The following is a 14,939-nucleotide window of genomic DNA, read 5'->3' as shown; positions in this document are numbered from 1 at the left end:
TTGGACCATGATTGCTCCCATCTGTGCTCGTTTGTTTCTCTGGTTAAATGGCGATCTGATAGGGCGTGCCGGCGTCTCAATTTTTTGGGGGGAGTTTTGATATTTTTTTCTTTTCTGTTGTTTCGTTGTTTTTGTATTTACTTGATGTCTGATGAGTGATGACCTGTAATCCCGGCATAGCAATGTAATAGATATCTTTTTTATACTTCTATCTTCACTGTAGTTGGCCTAGTCGCTGACCTCAGCCATCCGTTTCGGGCAATGGACTGTGCTGGAACGTCCGGATCAGCCGAGTTTCGCCCATTCCATTCTTTCATTCTCCCGTTAGACCTTGTCGTTGTTGCTGGTTTATCTAGTATTAGTCTTTTGTTCCGCCAAGACCGGCATTTACTATTCCCACTTAGTTTTCCTTCCTGCCTTGCCTGATGTTCCACCTTGTCTCGCCACCCGCGTCATCCAGGACCCGCGCTGCAAGCTTCTCCAGCTTCAGCGATAGGCCATCACCCTCTGCACTACCCGGGTCCCTGGTTCCTCAGGCGATTGAGTATGCTGAGATCGGCTAGGTCCTGATTGACTCTTACTGCGACTGCACGGCCATGGATCCTCCAACGTCAACTTCCCGCGCAGCTTCGGCCCAACAACCACCAGCTCGTTCCTCCCACCACGCCTCACCGACCAGTCCCCCCGAACGCCCATTGCTCAGCTGCACTCCACCTTCCACCGATAACAAAACAGGGTCTGGTCCAATGGCCGGGCGGGACCAGCGGCCAGGGCCGGCAAGTGCCTCCGAAACGAAGCCAGCACACGAGACCCGCTTGGAGGCCCCCACGACCGTTGGCGAAACAGGAAAATCAACCAAAGCCTCCAAGCGCAAGAAAAATCGCCAGCGCAAGCGCCGCAATCGAAGGCAATCGTTCCTGGTTCCTGCCAACGAAGAATCTCGTGACGGGCCTGGCACTGCTTCCGGTGCGGGCGATGGAAATCAGATGGAAAGCGATCGGCCAACCTCGAGGGAGAATCCACAATTCTACAAATTTGGAAGCAATCTGAGCGCCACGAGCTTGGAGAGTGATGCGCTGTTAGACCATCGGTAGGTTTTTTCGAGTTTCTCGAGCTCTATGGCTGTCGCGTGCGTGCTGTTGCTGCTGGATTTGCTAACTCCCGCGGGGGGTATATAGGGACCAACCTATGATGAGGCCGCGCCGAGATAGTCGCGCCGCACAATCTTTCCGCCCTGGTACTCTGCTATCGAACGCCTTTCGATCTGGTAATCGCAATAGCCCCGGCGGGGATCGGAACCAACGCAATGCGGATGGCGATAGTGATGGGGAAGAGACAACCGACCGGACACCGCTGATGCAAAGAGCATCGTCTGGACATACCTCTACGTTTAATACTCGCTATGGAACAGACTCTAGGTCTAGTCCATTCCCTGGACGTGCCCGACGACCGTCCGTTCAGTCTGGATCGTCAAATCGTTCGCCTCGGGACAACAACCCCTTGAATATTTCCCTGGATGCCGAACGAGATTATGATGTCAATAACCCCCCGTCCATACCGGGGACCCCGAAGGCAGGCGCGGATTTGAATTACGACGATGCCGTGGTGACTGGCCTCGACTTTGATTTTTCATTGGGCCTCTCATCGGACAACCGCAGGGACTCGTACGGCCGGTTACGTGATACACTGATCGATGTCGAGGGCAGCCGCGCGCCGTCACAATATTCGGAACCTTCCCCTCCTCGTTCTCCGGGCCTTTCCCAGGAGTTGCGGCGGCGTCGGACCGTCGCACTGCCTGTGGAGGAAGACGTTTGCTTTCCCAATGAAGAAGTCTCAGAGCTAGGGGACGAAGGGCCGAGGACGCAACGGGACGGGACCGGGGAACGTCGACGAAGAAGACACCGACAATGGCCGGACCTGTCAGTTCTTCAGGAGTGGAGCCGCGAGGAGAAAGAAGACCGTGGCGGTGACCTCCGTGTCAAGAAGATCAGTGAGCCAATGTTGGTCGAGGGCCGATTACGGCCCCAGTATCAGTTATGGCGGCGGGAGGAAGACGAGGCACCCTATCGATTTACGTACTTCAACGAGGAGTTTCAGAGCACCATCCATGCTCAAACTATCTCTGAACTGGTGCAGCCCGGTGGCGGTTTTCGGGAATTGTTCATCCCCGATCCTCCAGAGCTTGACGAATCGTCTGATGACGAGGATATGGATGGCTCTCATTCTGCTGCTGATGGTCTTTCGAATCATTTCGCAGACAGCGGCGGACGAGGATTGGCGTCGCATCGTCCGGATAACCCTCAAAACGGTGGTGTTGCACCTCCTAACAGAGCATCTCAGGACACCAGTCCCGGGGCTGCCAGCAAAGGGAACCCTCGCTTGTCAGTTATTAGTGAAGGAGTTCCGCAACACACGGGTGTGTCGCCTTCGCACTCGGAAGTGCCGTCGAAGCCAAAACGCTATGGCCCTCGACCGACCTTCTGGCTGGATGTGTTATCTCCCACCGATGCCGAAATGCGCGTGATCGCCAAGGCGTTTGGCATTCACGCCCTTACAGCAGAAGACATTATGATGCAAGAGGCCCGGGAGAAAGTCGAGCTATTCCGCAGCTACTACTTTGTTAACTACCGCACATTTGAGCAAGACACAAACAGCGAAAACTACCTGGAGCCCGTCAACATGTACGTTGTGGTCTTCCGCGAGGGTGTTCTCTCCTTCCATTTCTCGCAGACGCCACACCCAGCCAACGTGCGCCGACGCATCCGCCAGCTGATGGACTACTTGATTCTGAGCTCTGACTGGATCTCCTATGCTCTCATTGACGATATCACCGATGTATTCGGCCCGCTCATCCAGGCCATCGAAGACGAGGTCGATGAGATAGACGACTCGATCATGCAGATGCACCCCTCCACCAAAGAAGCCTCATCGAACCAGATGGTGCCGCCAATGGAACCGGGCGAAATGCTTCGCCGTTACGGCGAGTGTCGCAAGAAAGTCATGGGTCTGTACCGCCTGCTCAGCAACAAAGCCGACGTCGTCAAAGGGTTTGCCAAGCGCTGCAACGAGCAGTGGGAGGTGGCGCCCAAGTCGGAAATCGGCCTGTACCTGGGCGATATCCAGGACCATATAATGACCATGACAAGCAATCTGGCACACTACGAAACGTAAGTTTTCTTCTTCTCGCCTCGAATAATTTGTCAAGCTCACCGTGGTTTACCAGGATCCTTTCCCGTGCGCATTCGAACTATCTGGCGCAGATCAATATCTTGATGAATGAGCGTCAGGAGAAGACTGCTGACGTATTGGGCAAGCTCACTGTGCTGGGTACGATTGTCCTCCCTATGAATATCATCTGTGGCATGTGGGGGATGAACGTCAAGGTTCCTGGTCAGGAAATTGACAATTTGAATTGGTTCTGGTGTAGTATGTTTTCCCTTTTTCCACGCCTCCCAACAAACGCAAATTCTATACTCGAAAAGAAGCAGAATACTAACTTGGTAACCTTATCTAGTCGTCGCTGGCCTGGTCGTGTTCGCCTTTGTCTCATTTCTCGTCGCCAAACGCGTCTACAAAATCGTCTAGATGGACGCCGGTTCGATGGTCCTTGGTTGTCCGTGATTATCTTCCTTTTTTTTTTCTTTTGCTTGGTGGCTTGCTTCTCCCGGCTTGAACAGCAATACGGTCGGTGCTGGTGGCCCTTGTTATTTCTCGAACATACATGTCTGCCGGTGTTGGACGTTATATTTTGGACGATATCCAGCCATGCATTATTTTCTTTAGGGTTCTCCTTCCCCGGCTCGGCTCTTCTTCGTTGGTTTTACTTTGGATTTTCTTGGATGTACATATATGTCAATTTGTATCTCTTGTATAGTATTCCTGCTTATCAGGTCTAGAAGAAAATGAAAAGGATAATAAAAAGGAGAAGAATACATTAGGGTGCAGACTCTGGGCTATATATATCTCTACCTCGGTACACACCTCTGGTGGACGCCGCACTAAATGCTCATAGTAATCTTCCGAAGCGGTCCTGGTGCTAACGAGCCGCGCGTCCAGTCCACCAAAAGCCTGCAGGTTGTAAGAAGCTTCTGCCATGCCCAGATACTTAAGGGCTAGCGCTAGGCTTCATGCCCGGTTCTCGGGCCTAAATAGTCACATGACGATCATCACGTGAAGACATACCGATTGAGGAACACACGAAAAGGCAGAAAAGAACTGAAAACAGGCTTGCAATAATCATCAAGCAATGCAACCTAACACACTCTCTCTGCCTCAAAACTGGATTAAATAGATTAATATCAGCCGATGAGGTCATTGTCTTGGTAACGCCGTGACAGCCGTAACGGTCCATTTCTTTGCCGGAGCCCGGTAATATTACCACCCTTACGTCATGGCTTTGTCACCGATCTGGCTCTGGTGGACTTCCATCTCGCACACCCTTCTTTTCGTCAACTCTTTTCCATCCGATCATCGATCATCCTTTCGCAATCCTCTTCTCCACCGAGATTTTGCATATCTCTTCTAGACCACCGTCCTCCACCCTTCCCCTGCAGGTTTAAGCCCTATCCTGACGTGGGTTCCGATCATTGGCTGTCGCCCGGTCCCGGCCCTGACCCTCTCCACACCGTCAGCCACTTTTCACCGAGGGTTGTGGTCACCGACTTCTCTCGGTTCTCGCGGAGATACGCCACACTTCCTCCCCTAAGGCCTTGTTTTCGTATCGTTTGGCCCAAACGCTTACCCAGATCGGCGGTCCCCCCCCCATCTACCAACCAGATCAGCCCCCGGCCCCCGAGACTGGTTCTAGGCGACGTTGGTGCACCTGGCCCCCCCAGGAAATAAAGCAACGGCTCAAGTGACGGCTGCCGTCAGCGCGACCCTTCGGCATCCACCGGCCTAAACAGACAACAACATTAACTCCACTTCTCAAAAACTACCTCTCCCTCCTAACCCCAGTTCCCACTTGCCTGCAGCCGGTTCCGCCTCTGAACAGGATCCCGTTTTCCGTCAACAGCATGTGGTCTTCGGCTATTCGCTCCTTTGCATCGTCACTGGTGTAACGACTTGTATCTGCGCGACAGATCGCTTGACACACACATCCCATTCGCTCCCGAATCGTTCCGTTGTCAATAACCACAATATAGAGCAACACATCTCACACATCGTTGGATCTGCTTGCCTAGTGTGACACCTTGCATCTTCAGGATCCTCCCTTTTTAGGCCCCGCGTCGCTGCCCAACTTGCTGGCATCCTCTCGGGTCCCCTGACTTGTGTACACATCGTGTCAGGCCAATTCTGACTCGATAGCGACCATGGCTGCGGAGTCTGAGAGGCCGCCCTACCTGAACGGCGCCTCCGACGGGAACAAGGATGAAGAGTCGGACCCGGCGCACCGGTCGAGCGCCGATGGTGACATGAAGGAACCGCTGCGGCCGGCCGCTGTTAAATCCCAGCCTCAGGCCATGTCCCAAGTGCCAAAACTCACACCCAGTTTGCGGACCTCCTCTGACCCGGCGTCTGCCTCCAACTCCGCCGTTTCCTCACGCGAAAACTCACCCGTTCGATCTCGTACTGCACATTCTCCCACGGCCAGCCGAGTGCCCTCTCAAACACGCAAAGGCAGTCAGAGTCAAGATCGCAGCAGTCCCACCCGGTCGACCACTAGTCAGACATCAGGCCGAACGACACCATCCCCGACACAGGCCCAGCTGGGCAACACCCCCGTCCTTTCTCCCTCATCCACTACCGAACCATCAGCCAATGTTCCCGAAAATTCCAACATGCCATCATGGGCTGGAAGCCGTCGCCCGGATCAAGATCCCAATCTCCCGAATACCTCACACAAACGGTCCACGCTGCCGCCGTCAGAGGAGCATGGTTCCAAGACGGACCGCAGCACACCCCGGGCGGTTACAAGGGGCGTCAGTGGGCAAGGATCCTCCCTGGAAACGGTTCAGGAGATGACGAGTAATCCGTCCACTCCGTCCAGTGATACCTCCGTCAAGCCGGCAACCCCGGTAGAGTCTCGGTTGCACAAGATCGATGAAGATGCGACCCCGCGAGCCTCAAAGCAGGGCGCAGAAAGCGGCAGCGATAGTGGTGGCAACCGCAGCTCGGGGACAAAGGAGGAAGATCCACAATGTCGTCCTTCAGGCCCCGCGAAAACATCGGGGACTATAATGCCGCAACGGTCTTCCACCTCGCTTAGCGCTGGCGCTCGTGGGAAGCCCGCTGATGGCTCGGTCCGCAATATGATCGTCGAAACAGAGACGGTCAGCTCAATACCTCAAGTGTCCTTGGGAGTCCCGTCCGGTGAACGAGGCAATGCCGGTCGATCGGATCAAGGTTCTCTGCGCATGAAACCATCAACTGAGACGATCCGGCCTCGCAAAGACAAAAAGAAGAACAATCGTCGACAAAATAACTTGACGAGCGGCCCGCTGTCAAGCAAGGCAGATGTCTTCGAAGCCAAAGTTGCCAGTGCGGTGGATGAGGCTGATGCCTCCGACTCTGACGAGACCTTTGTCTATGAATCTAACCCACCCGATCCCTACCCCCCTCGACAAAACCGGTACCATTCCCGCACGCCTAGCGCCACCTCCATGGCGAGTCAAGTGGATCAACTGGCTGGTCGTGCACGTGGGGCCATCCGCGATGGCGCCCACAGTGTGACAGGCAAGCGTAGCATGAAATTCACGAACAACACCTACAACAGCAGCGTGGATGGTGAAGCTGCCGAGGCCGATGGAAACCGAAACCCCTCGAGGGTTGACGCAAGCGGGACGCTCACTCCGCGACATAATATTGGCCGTCACAATCGCAATGCAGTGCATCCGTCCCTTTTTGACGGCGACTCGCCTTTCCCCCAGGCTCAGTCTCATGTCAAGTCTCCGCGGCATTTTATTGGAGGTGGATACCGGCACGCGAGGCACAGCAATAATCGCGCTTCGCCCAACTACAAGAGCATCAATAGCTCCAAGAAGGCGGGCGAAATCTATGGATATGACTTCGATGCAGAGGGGGCGGACGATGAACGCACACCCTTGGTGGGCACACCACGCGCCATTCGCAGCCGTGGCCGACGGCCGAATAGCGCCAGTGCGCGCCAAATGGAGTACATGGCGCAGCGACAACACGGATATCTGTCACGATATAGCTCATGTGTGATCATCATCTTGTTGATGTTGATTGTCGCCGGTGGTGCTGCCTCATTCATTGTTGCGGCCACCAGGTCCCTACTTGATGTTGAAATCATTGCCGTCCAGAACGTGCTCGCCACGGAACAGGAGATCATGCTGGACCTCAATGTCCAAGCAGCGAATCCGAATCTTTTCCCTGTGACGATTGACGACACCGACTTTAACATCTTTGCCAAGAGCCGATATGTCGGGACAGACAAGCTCTGGCGGGAGCATGGTTCAGATGGCGCACTCGACCACTTCCCGCGCGTGGAACAAAGTCGACGCCGCTGGAAATTATCACAGATGGTGCGCTGTCTGGGTAACATGGACTGTGTGAAGGACGCCATGTCCGGTGCATCACATACCGACGGCGGCGTTGACAGAGGCACCGATCCCATCGCCGATCCCAGTGGGGACCCACAGACAATGTTGCTCGGCCGCGTATTCCACTTCGACTCGCCCCTATCCTTCGAGGCATCCCCCTGGAACCACCTGGTCTCCAATTCCAAGGGCCAAATCCGTCTCGCCCGACCCGGCAACAAGACCGAAGAAGGCGGCACAGAGCGCTGGGAGCGCGTCCTCCAACACCCCTTTGAGCTGATCGTCCGCGGCGTGGTGAAGTACCAGCTCCCGCTCAGCTCTCGCTTCCATTCCGCATCCGTCAGTGGTAGCGTCAAAGTTGTCCCGGATGACGAGGACCACGATACCCCGGATAATTCCACCGCGCGCATCTCCTCACCCAGAAACCTACTGCCTGTTCGCCTTTTGGCCTCGGATGCTGGCCGTTTCATTCCAAGGAAGGAAGGCGGCGTATCCTCACGGCCATTCACCGCATGAAACCCTCCACCCGAACTTGAACACATTAGCGATAGATTGAATTTCTCTTTTCATCTTCATTGACTCACGACAGCCTCTATTTTCCTTACACTATTTTTCTGAATGTACTGAGACGAACACACAAAACCAACAGTCCTTTCTAGCGCCTCTTCCCCAGTTGGGTAGGCGCTGAGATTCCTTTTCCTTTTCCTCTTTACCTCATGGCTCGAAGGTTTATCCGCTGTATACCCATTTGCGAACTTCTCTGGTGTTTTGATTATCTGTTGGTTTACCTTGGGTCTCTTGGCCTTTGATCTTTTAACCACGTTGGTTCTTCTCCAACCTTACCCTTTTCCTTCTTTGGTGGTCCTCATGAACTCGCCGCTCGTTTTTGACGGTGGCAGTGTCTGCCTGTCTCACTGGCTTTCCTTTTCTCCTGATGCATTGCGTCACCCACCCTGTACCTATACTGTCTCTTTTACCTCTCCTACTTCGCCTCCGTCTCTATGTGCCTCTATGTATACCGTCTTGAGCGGAGGTAATCTTCCATCCATCCCATGATTAGCTAGCTGTTCTAGGCGAAGATGACAATTGGACACGGCTTCTCTGGGAGTGTTCAGTTAGAAATTGTATCAAAATCATGGTAGTCGTGCAATGTCGCGTGCAGCAAGATCACCGGTTATTGACAGTATTGATATTTGGCCGGCTACGGAGCCACACTATACCCGAAATGGGCTCGTGACTCTTCATATCCGCCCTAGTGTGGAAATCCGGACACGTTTTGAAGGCTATTTAATTGGCTTGACCTTAGCCAACTTTGTCAATAGTGCACATCCTACCTCATCACTGACGGATTGTTGTTGAGCCGAAGGTATTATATGGATAACAACATCACGTTCGCAACGCATTCTGATCTTCACCCCAAGCTTGGCTGCGCCTAGCTTCTTTACCTCCCCGGAAGGCAGCACAGTTATTAGTGCTCTAACTAGATTTGAAAGGAGTAAGAAATTCCAGCCCTTATCTCCTTATACAGGCAACTTTGTAGGGCTAAGTAGCTGCCTGGGGGCCGCTACTCAAGCAGAAGCACTGCTGTTCTATCAAGGAGCTCAAAGTCTCAACCTTGATCCCCCATGGACCTGACACATCTACATAGTGTCAAGCAGCAAATCAATGAATTACGAACCCTTTCGCTCCAAGCGTCTTCTCTACCGGGCTGTAGAGGAGGACAACCCAGCAGACGAAGCTTTCTTCCACGAGCTCTATAACGACCCGCAAGTTTCTTCCATGACGGAAACCTCTCTGCAACGACCTCTCAGCACCGCGGAAACGAAACAGATTCTCAAAGACATTAAGCCCCAAGCTCTTTTGTCTGTTTTTATCTGCAAAATTCCCGAGTTTCAGTCTGATGATCTCTCCGGCCACGACCCATCTCCGAAAGAACCCAAGCCCATCGGGGTGATAGTGGTCAGAGCTCCAAAGGCTTCTTTCATCCAAAATCGATCAACCAATTTTGCAATTTCTATTGTACCGGAGCACCAGGGAAACGGATATGGGCCGGAGGCTGTCTCATGGCTACTGGATTGGTGTTTCTTGACTGCCGGGCTACATCGTGTTGAACTGGGAGTGTTCGAATGGAACGAGCGGGCGCGGAAGATATACGAAAGGCTCGGTTTTGTGGCTGAGGGAAGACAAAGAGAGTCCTTGTGGAAAGAGGGGCGGTGGTGGGATCGGATTTCCATGGGGATTTTGGAGCATGAGTGGGCGGAAGCGAAAAGCCGGGGGCTTTGATTATATAGTACTACTTCCGGAAACCGGTGCCACATTGATGTGTTAAGAAGTAGTGGAGCTCTCAATTTCGGACTGGGGGTCCAAACTCTTTATATATGTCGAACGACGTTTTTCTTCTCGTTCTGTCCCATGCACAAAGCATAAGCACGTTAAGACATATCGGCAGCAACTTCCTTGACACCGTCCTTCTCGTATACCGTAATAGTCGTCTTTCGTAGTGATTCCTTAACGGGGTTGGAGCTGTGAAAGATGTGGGTGATCTCTTCGATGGAGCGACCCTTGGTCTCGGGGAGGGTGAAAAACATGAGGGTGAATTCGATGAAGTGAAATACCACTGTGACGCAGAGTCAGTCACAATATTAGCTCGGTCAGAGGATATATCATAGACTAACAAAAAATTGTGTACATCTTCCAACCAATGCTCTTCAGGGCAGTCGGCGTCGCGTAGAAATTCACAAAGTTAGCAGCAGCGCTGATGACGCCCTGGAAAGCCATGCCCTTTGCACGGACGTTGTTGGGAAGGATCTCTGCGGGGTACAAGGCCTGCAGCGTGGACCAGGTAAAGGCGAAGACAATGCCGTAGAGGAAGAGACAGGCGATGAAGCCGTATCCCATACTCTGGGTAATGTCAGGCAAGGGGAAAGATGCAAGAACATTTATGGGGATGTAGATGAGGCCAGTGATGAACGTTCCCCACAGGAACATCTGGCGACGACCCCACCGGTCAACAAAGAGGGTTCCAATGAGACCACTGATGAAAGATAGGACCGTGTTGATGGCATTCATAAGCAGCTGCTGGCTTGGGCTGGTGATTCCGGCGTTCTCCAGCATGACCGGCATGAAATAACTAATAACGGAGCCACCGATGAACTGGGAGAAGACCGAGACTAGGAAGATCAGCCAAAGTCGATAAATGTTGGCCTTCGTGTCGAACAGCGCTTTGAAGTCCCACCAACGGCGGCCACCCGTCTCAATTTCGAAGTGGTAGTCCTCCTCAATTTGAGCACACTCCCAGTTGACAAGAGGCGAATCTTCCTTGCCACTGCCGTGGTACTTGACGAGCATCTTGCGGGCCTGTTCTTGCTTTCCTGCCGCCCACAGCCAACGAGGACTCTCGGGGAGTAAAAAAACCGTGGAGATAATGATCAAGGACGGAACAGTCTGAACGATGACTGGAGCCCTCCAAGACCAGTTGGACGCAAGGAAACCAGTTCCATAAGACGTCCAGGTGCACACTATTGACACATATTAGTTAAGGATACTTCAACTGTAAGGTGGACTCGAGACACCAATAGCTCCAATGTAATATCCACAAACATTATACAGGCCACCAAAGAGACCACGCCATTGCGGAAAGGCAACTTCGACCAGGTAAACAGGGGCCGCCGCATTGGTTAGACTGACTCCCAGACCGATCAAGAACCGGCCACCCATGAAAAGCTTTACATCACTGGCAACTGCTTCAAGGATAGCACCAAGAACTATGAAAAGAGATCCAGTGAACATGCCGATGCGACGCCCAAAAAGATCAGAAAGGGGGCCTGCAAAGGCTGCGCCGACCAAGTTTCCGAAGGAGTAGATGGAGAACAACAGACCCGTGCCACTACCTTCCATGGCTGTACCGAAGTGGCTGTGGAAGTAGGGCATGGCATTTATGCTGCTCATGAGTGTACCGTCGAACCCATTCATGCAACAGTCTAAGTGAATCACGACGTCAGTATCATTCTTTTCGCTACACCAGAAAGCAACACATACTCAGCGTAGTGACGACAATGACCCCGTAGAGAGCAAAAGAGCTCCGACACCACGGATTTAGCTGCTCCTGAGCTAGTGCATTCTGGAAGCTGACTGAGGCAACCTGCTTCTCCTTGTTGCCCTCGGTGATTTGAGGGCGGAAGAGGTCTTCGATATGCTGGGTATCGGGATTGTGTTGCTCAGCAGTCGCTGCCTTACACTCAGTTTCCATGATATTCAGTGTTAGATAAACCTCAGGGAGGGTAGCGTTATTATTAGTTCCATGTTAATATTCGCATTGGCCTGCTTCCTAAGTATATACGTTGAAATGGCGGCTACCAGTCAACACCAAATAAGGTACTCACTAACGCCACAGTCAAGGTCCCTCGGACTACGCTGAGACGTCCCGAAGAAAATCCGGGGCTGTGAGGAGCTAAACTGTTGCTCCGTATCCAAAATGGAAAGCGCGGGACCAGCCGCTAGACGCCAACGTTGACCCGACGGTCCGATTGCTCGGTTTGGTGTGGGGTTTACCCCGATTTCTCTGTTAATATCGCTTCGATCGGCTCCATGCGCATTCTCCGGCGCTTGCCCCATACTAGTCTGCTTTTCGCTTTCTTATGCTGCTTCAGGAAGGTTTTATCATTCCGCGTTGGATGTGTGCCGTGGATTTAGACTTCCAAATGCAGTGAAGAGCGCCGACGATCGATGACTTTGGCGATGGGGTCAATTTCAAAAGTCTATGTGCAATTGTAGGGGAGCTCAAAGCTCCGGTTATAAAACAATTCTTTCTATGTTCTGTTGACCAGAGCAACTGCGTGAAACTACTCTCATTCAAGGCTCACGAGCTAGCTCATACGCCATGGAGGACGACCGCACATTTCCCCAGCGTGCCTCTGGCAGCACCGTCAAACCCAACCCGACTACGGAGGCCACTCAGCGCGCAGCTGGTCCAAACTTCTTTCGTGATGGTGAGAATGTCCAGTTCATGTGGGCCGACAAAGTCCTGGAGCACAGCTTCTCGGACAACGTGCTGCGTCTGAAGGTGCGCACTGTGCACCAGACGCACCGCACCGCTCAGACCCACGACTCGGTGATGCACCAGTTCATCAAGGAAGAAAACTCCTTCGGCGAGCTCGTCTACGAGGTTTTCTTTGTAACTGATCACATTTTCCGTGTGCGCTATGCTGGCCAGCAGAGCACTCTGGATACCTTGACCGATGACCCGGCTTTCCCTCCTCCCGAGGCACGCATGCTGTCGAATATCCCCAAGATCGTCCCTTCAACTTTCTCCCTGAGCGCCAGTAACGGCAATCTCGAGCTATGTACATCCAGCGTCCGTGTGATCGTGCAGTCGAGCCCATTCCGCCTGCTTGGATACCTGCCAGGCGCAGCTACCCCCTTTTGGAAGCAGCGTCTCAGCGATCTGTTCACTAGCGATATTATTCCTTGCTCGATTGCCTCCCACCAAGGTCGCGAGGCTGTCTTCGAATCATTCACCCTTGATCCGCAGGAGCGTGTCTTCGGTCTCGGTGAGCGCTTCGACAGTGTAGAGCGGCGCGGCCGCCCTGTAGACTTTGTCAACCACGACGCTATTGGCACTAGCAACACTCGCACATACATCAATGTTCCCTTCTTCTGGAGTACAAACGGATACGGCTGCTTCTTGAATTCAATAGCCCGGAGCGAATGGGATATAGGCATGAGCGAGGCTGGTAGCATTGGCTTCTGCACCGAGGAGAAGCATATGGACTACTTCATTCTGGCTGGTCATTCTCCCAAGGAAATTTTGCGCAGGTACACCAGCGACCTCACCGGTACTGCGCCCATGCCTCCTATTTGGTCTTTCGGTCTGTGGATGAGCCGCAACTCTTATCAAACCTGGGACGTGGTCCACGAGATTGTCAAGAAGGCCGACGAGGTTAATCTTCCTTTCGATGTGATCCACCTCGACACGGCCTGGTTTCAGGAGGACTGGAACCCCGATCTCAAGTTCGGTGACCGCTTCTCCGAGCCCGAGAAGCACATGGCGATCCTGAAGGAGCAGGGAATTCGCACCTCCCTGTGGCAGTACAACTTTGTACCTCCTCGAGAGGACAACTCGCTTTTTGTAGACGCTCGCGAGGGAGATTTCCTCGGACATGCTATCAAGGCCGATGGAACCCGCAGCAAGGACTTCCACTACTACCCCAATGATACGACCGGCTGGAAGACCGACGATCTGGTCATCGATTTTACCAATCCTGAAGCCGCCGACTGGTACGGCAAGAAGATCGAGCATCTGATCGAGCAGGGCGCATCTGCCATCAAAACTGATTTTGGTGACTGCATCCCCGCCGAAGTTTCCTACCTTAACATTGATGGACGTCGCTTCAACAACCTCTATAGTCTGGTCTACAACGCCACCGTGCGCAAACATGTGATGAAGATCAGCACCGACACTGCTCAGTGGGCCCGGGGCGGCACCGCAGGCAGTCAGCGTTACCCTGTTCATTGGGGCGGCGACTCTCAGTGCTCCTGGTCCGCGCTGCAGGGTAGTCTGCGGGCGACCCTGTCGATCGGGCTGAGTGGCTTTGCTTTCTTTAGCCACGACCTGGGCGGCTTCATAGGCAAGCCGACTCCCGAGCTGTACATTCGTTGGGCTCAACTGGCTGTCTTCAGCAGTCACGTCCGCTCTCACGGCGCTGGTGACGAGAACGGCCGCGAGCCTTGGTTCTTCGGCGAGCAGGCTGTTGAGATCGTGGGCACCTTCATGCGCCAGCGATACCGCATGCTGCCTTATATTATTGAGCAAGCCCAGTTTAGCACCAAGACCGGTCTGCCCGTGGTCCGCGGTCTTGTGCTCGAGTACCCAGAAGACCGCAACGTCTGGGGCATTGAAGGTCAGTACATGTTCGGGTCAGATTTGATGATCGCCCCGACCCTGCAGCCTCAGGCCGAGGCCAGCAAGCACGCTATTTACCTTCCTGCCGGCACCTGGTACGGCTTTTGGGATAAGAAGAAGCTCGTCAGCCGCGGCGAGTGGGTCGACTTTGACTTGGCTCCTCTGGACCGCATTTACGTCTTTGTCAAGGCGGGCGCGATGCTGTGCTGGGCTTCTGATCGCAAGCGTACCTTCAACCAGGTGGGTACCGTTGAGAAAGTTGAGATCTATGGCCAACGTGACTGTGCTTGGTCTTGTGGCGACGGACAGGGGTCTTTTGTTGATGTGACCCGCGGCGAGAGTGGGTATGCTGTTATTGGGCGGGAGGCGGTCCAGGTCGAAGCGTTTGAATAGATATGGAGATACTCAGGACGAAAAAGACATTGGAAATCGCGGGCAATTATATAGAGCGGTTGAAATGAGAGTGTGAGAAATAGGTAAGATCAGCAACACAAAAAAGAACGAACAAAATCATATCAAACTTCTAGAATACCCAA

At 53.3% G+C, this 14,939-nt stretch overlaps 5 protein-coding genes across 5 annotated transcripts; 4 read left to right on the top strand and 1 right to left on the bottom strand.

Annotated features, from left to right (window-relative positions):
- Positions 1-746: 746 nt before the first annotated feature.
- PFLUO_LOCUS9133 (CorA metal ion transporter) lies at positions 747-3,585 on the top strand (the record flags this gene model as incomplete). Its single annotated transcript, XM_073786929.1, has 4 exons — positions 747-1,090; positions 1,179-3,167; positions 3,224-3,426; positions 3,515-3,585. 4 exons carry the CDS (start codon positions 747-749, stop codon positions 3,583-3,585), a joined length of 2,607 nt encoding a protein of 868 aa, XP_073643135.1.
- A 1,727-nt stretch (positions 3,586-5,312) lies between these two features.
- Positions 5,313-8,018, top strand: PFLUO_LOCUS9132 (Vacuolar inheritance and morphology protein; the record flags this gene model as incomplete). Its single annotated transcript, XM_073786928.1, has 1 exon — positions 5,313-8,018. One exon carries the CDS (start codon positions 5,313-5,315, stop codon positions 8,016-8,018), a length of 2,706 nt encoding a protein of 901 aa, XP_073643134.1.
- Positions 8,019-9,167: 1,149 nt separating this feature from the next.
- On the top strand, positions 9,168-9,785 carry PFLUO_LOCUS9131 (uncharacterized protein; the record flags this gene model as incomplete). The annotated part of the gene is made up of 1 exon (XM_073786927.1): positions 9,168-9,785. One exon carries the CDS (start codon positions 9,168-9,170, stop codon positions 9,783-9,785), a length of 618 nt encoding a protein of 205 aa, XP_073643133.1.
- A 149-nt stretch (positions 9,786-9,934) lies between these two features.
- PFLUO_LOCUS9130 (uncharacterized protein) lies at positions 9,935-11,751 on the bottom strand (the record flags this gene model as incomplete). The annotated part of the gene is made up of 4 exons (XM_073786926.1): positions 9,935-10,119; positions 10,178-11,020; positions 11,075-11,482; positions 11,541-11,751. 4 exons carry the CDS (start codon positions 11,749-11,751, stop codon positions 9,935-9,937), a joined length of 1,647 nt encoding a protein of 548 aa, XP_073643132.1.
- A 630-nt stretch (positions 11,752-12,381) lies between these two features.
- On the top strand, positions 12,382-14,796 carry PFLUO_LOCUS9129 (uncharacterized protein; the record flags this gene model as incomplete). The annotated part of the gene is made up of 1 exon (XM_073786925.1): positions 12,382-14,796. One exon carries the CDS (start codon positions 12,382-12,384, stop codon positions 14,794-14,796), a length of 2,415 nt encoding a protein of 804 aa, XP_073643131.1.
- Between the last annotated feature and the right edge of the window lie 143 nt (positions 14,797-14,939).

The sequence above is a fragment of the Penicillium psychrofluorescens genome (assembly GCF_964197705.1).
Source record: "Penicillium psychrofluorescens genome assembly, chromosome: 6".
In the NCBI taxonomy this organism is placed as follows: Eukaryota; Fungi; Ascomycota; class Eurotiomycetes; order Eurotiales; family Aspergillaceae; genus Penicillium; species Penicillium psychrofluorescens.
Note: the sequence above shows the minus strand (reverse complement) of the source record. Positions and strands in the feature narration are given on the sequence as shown.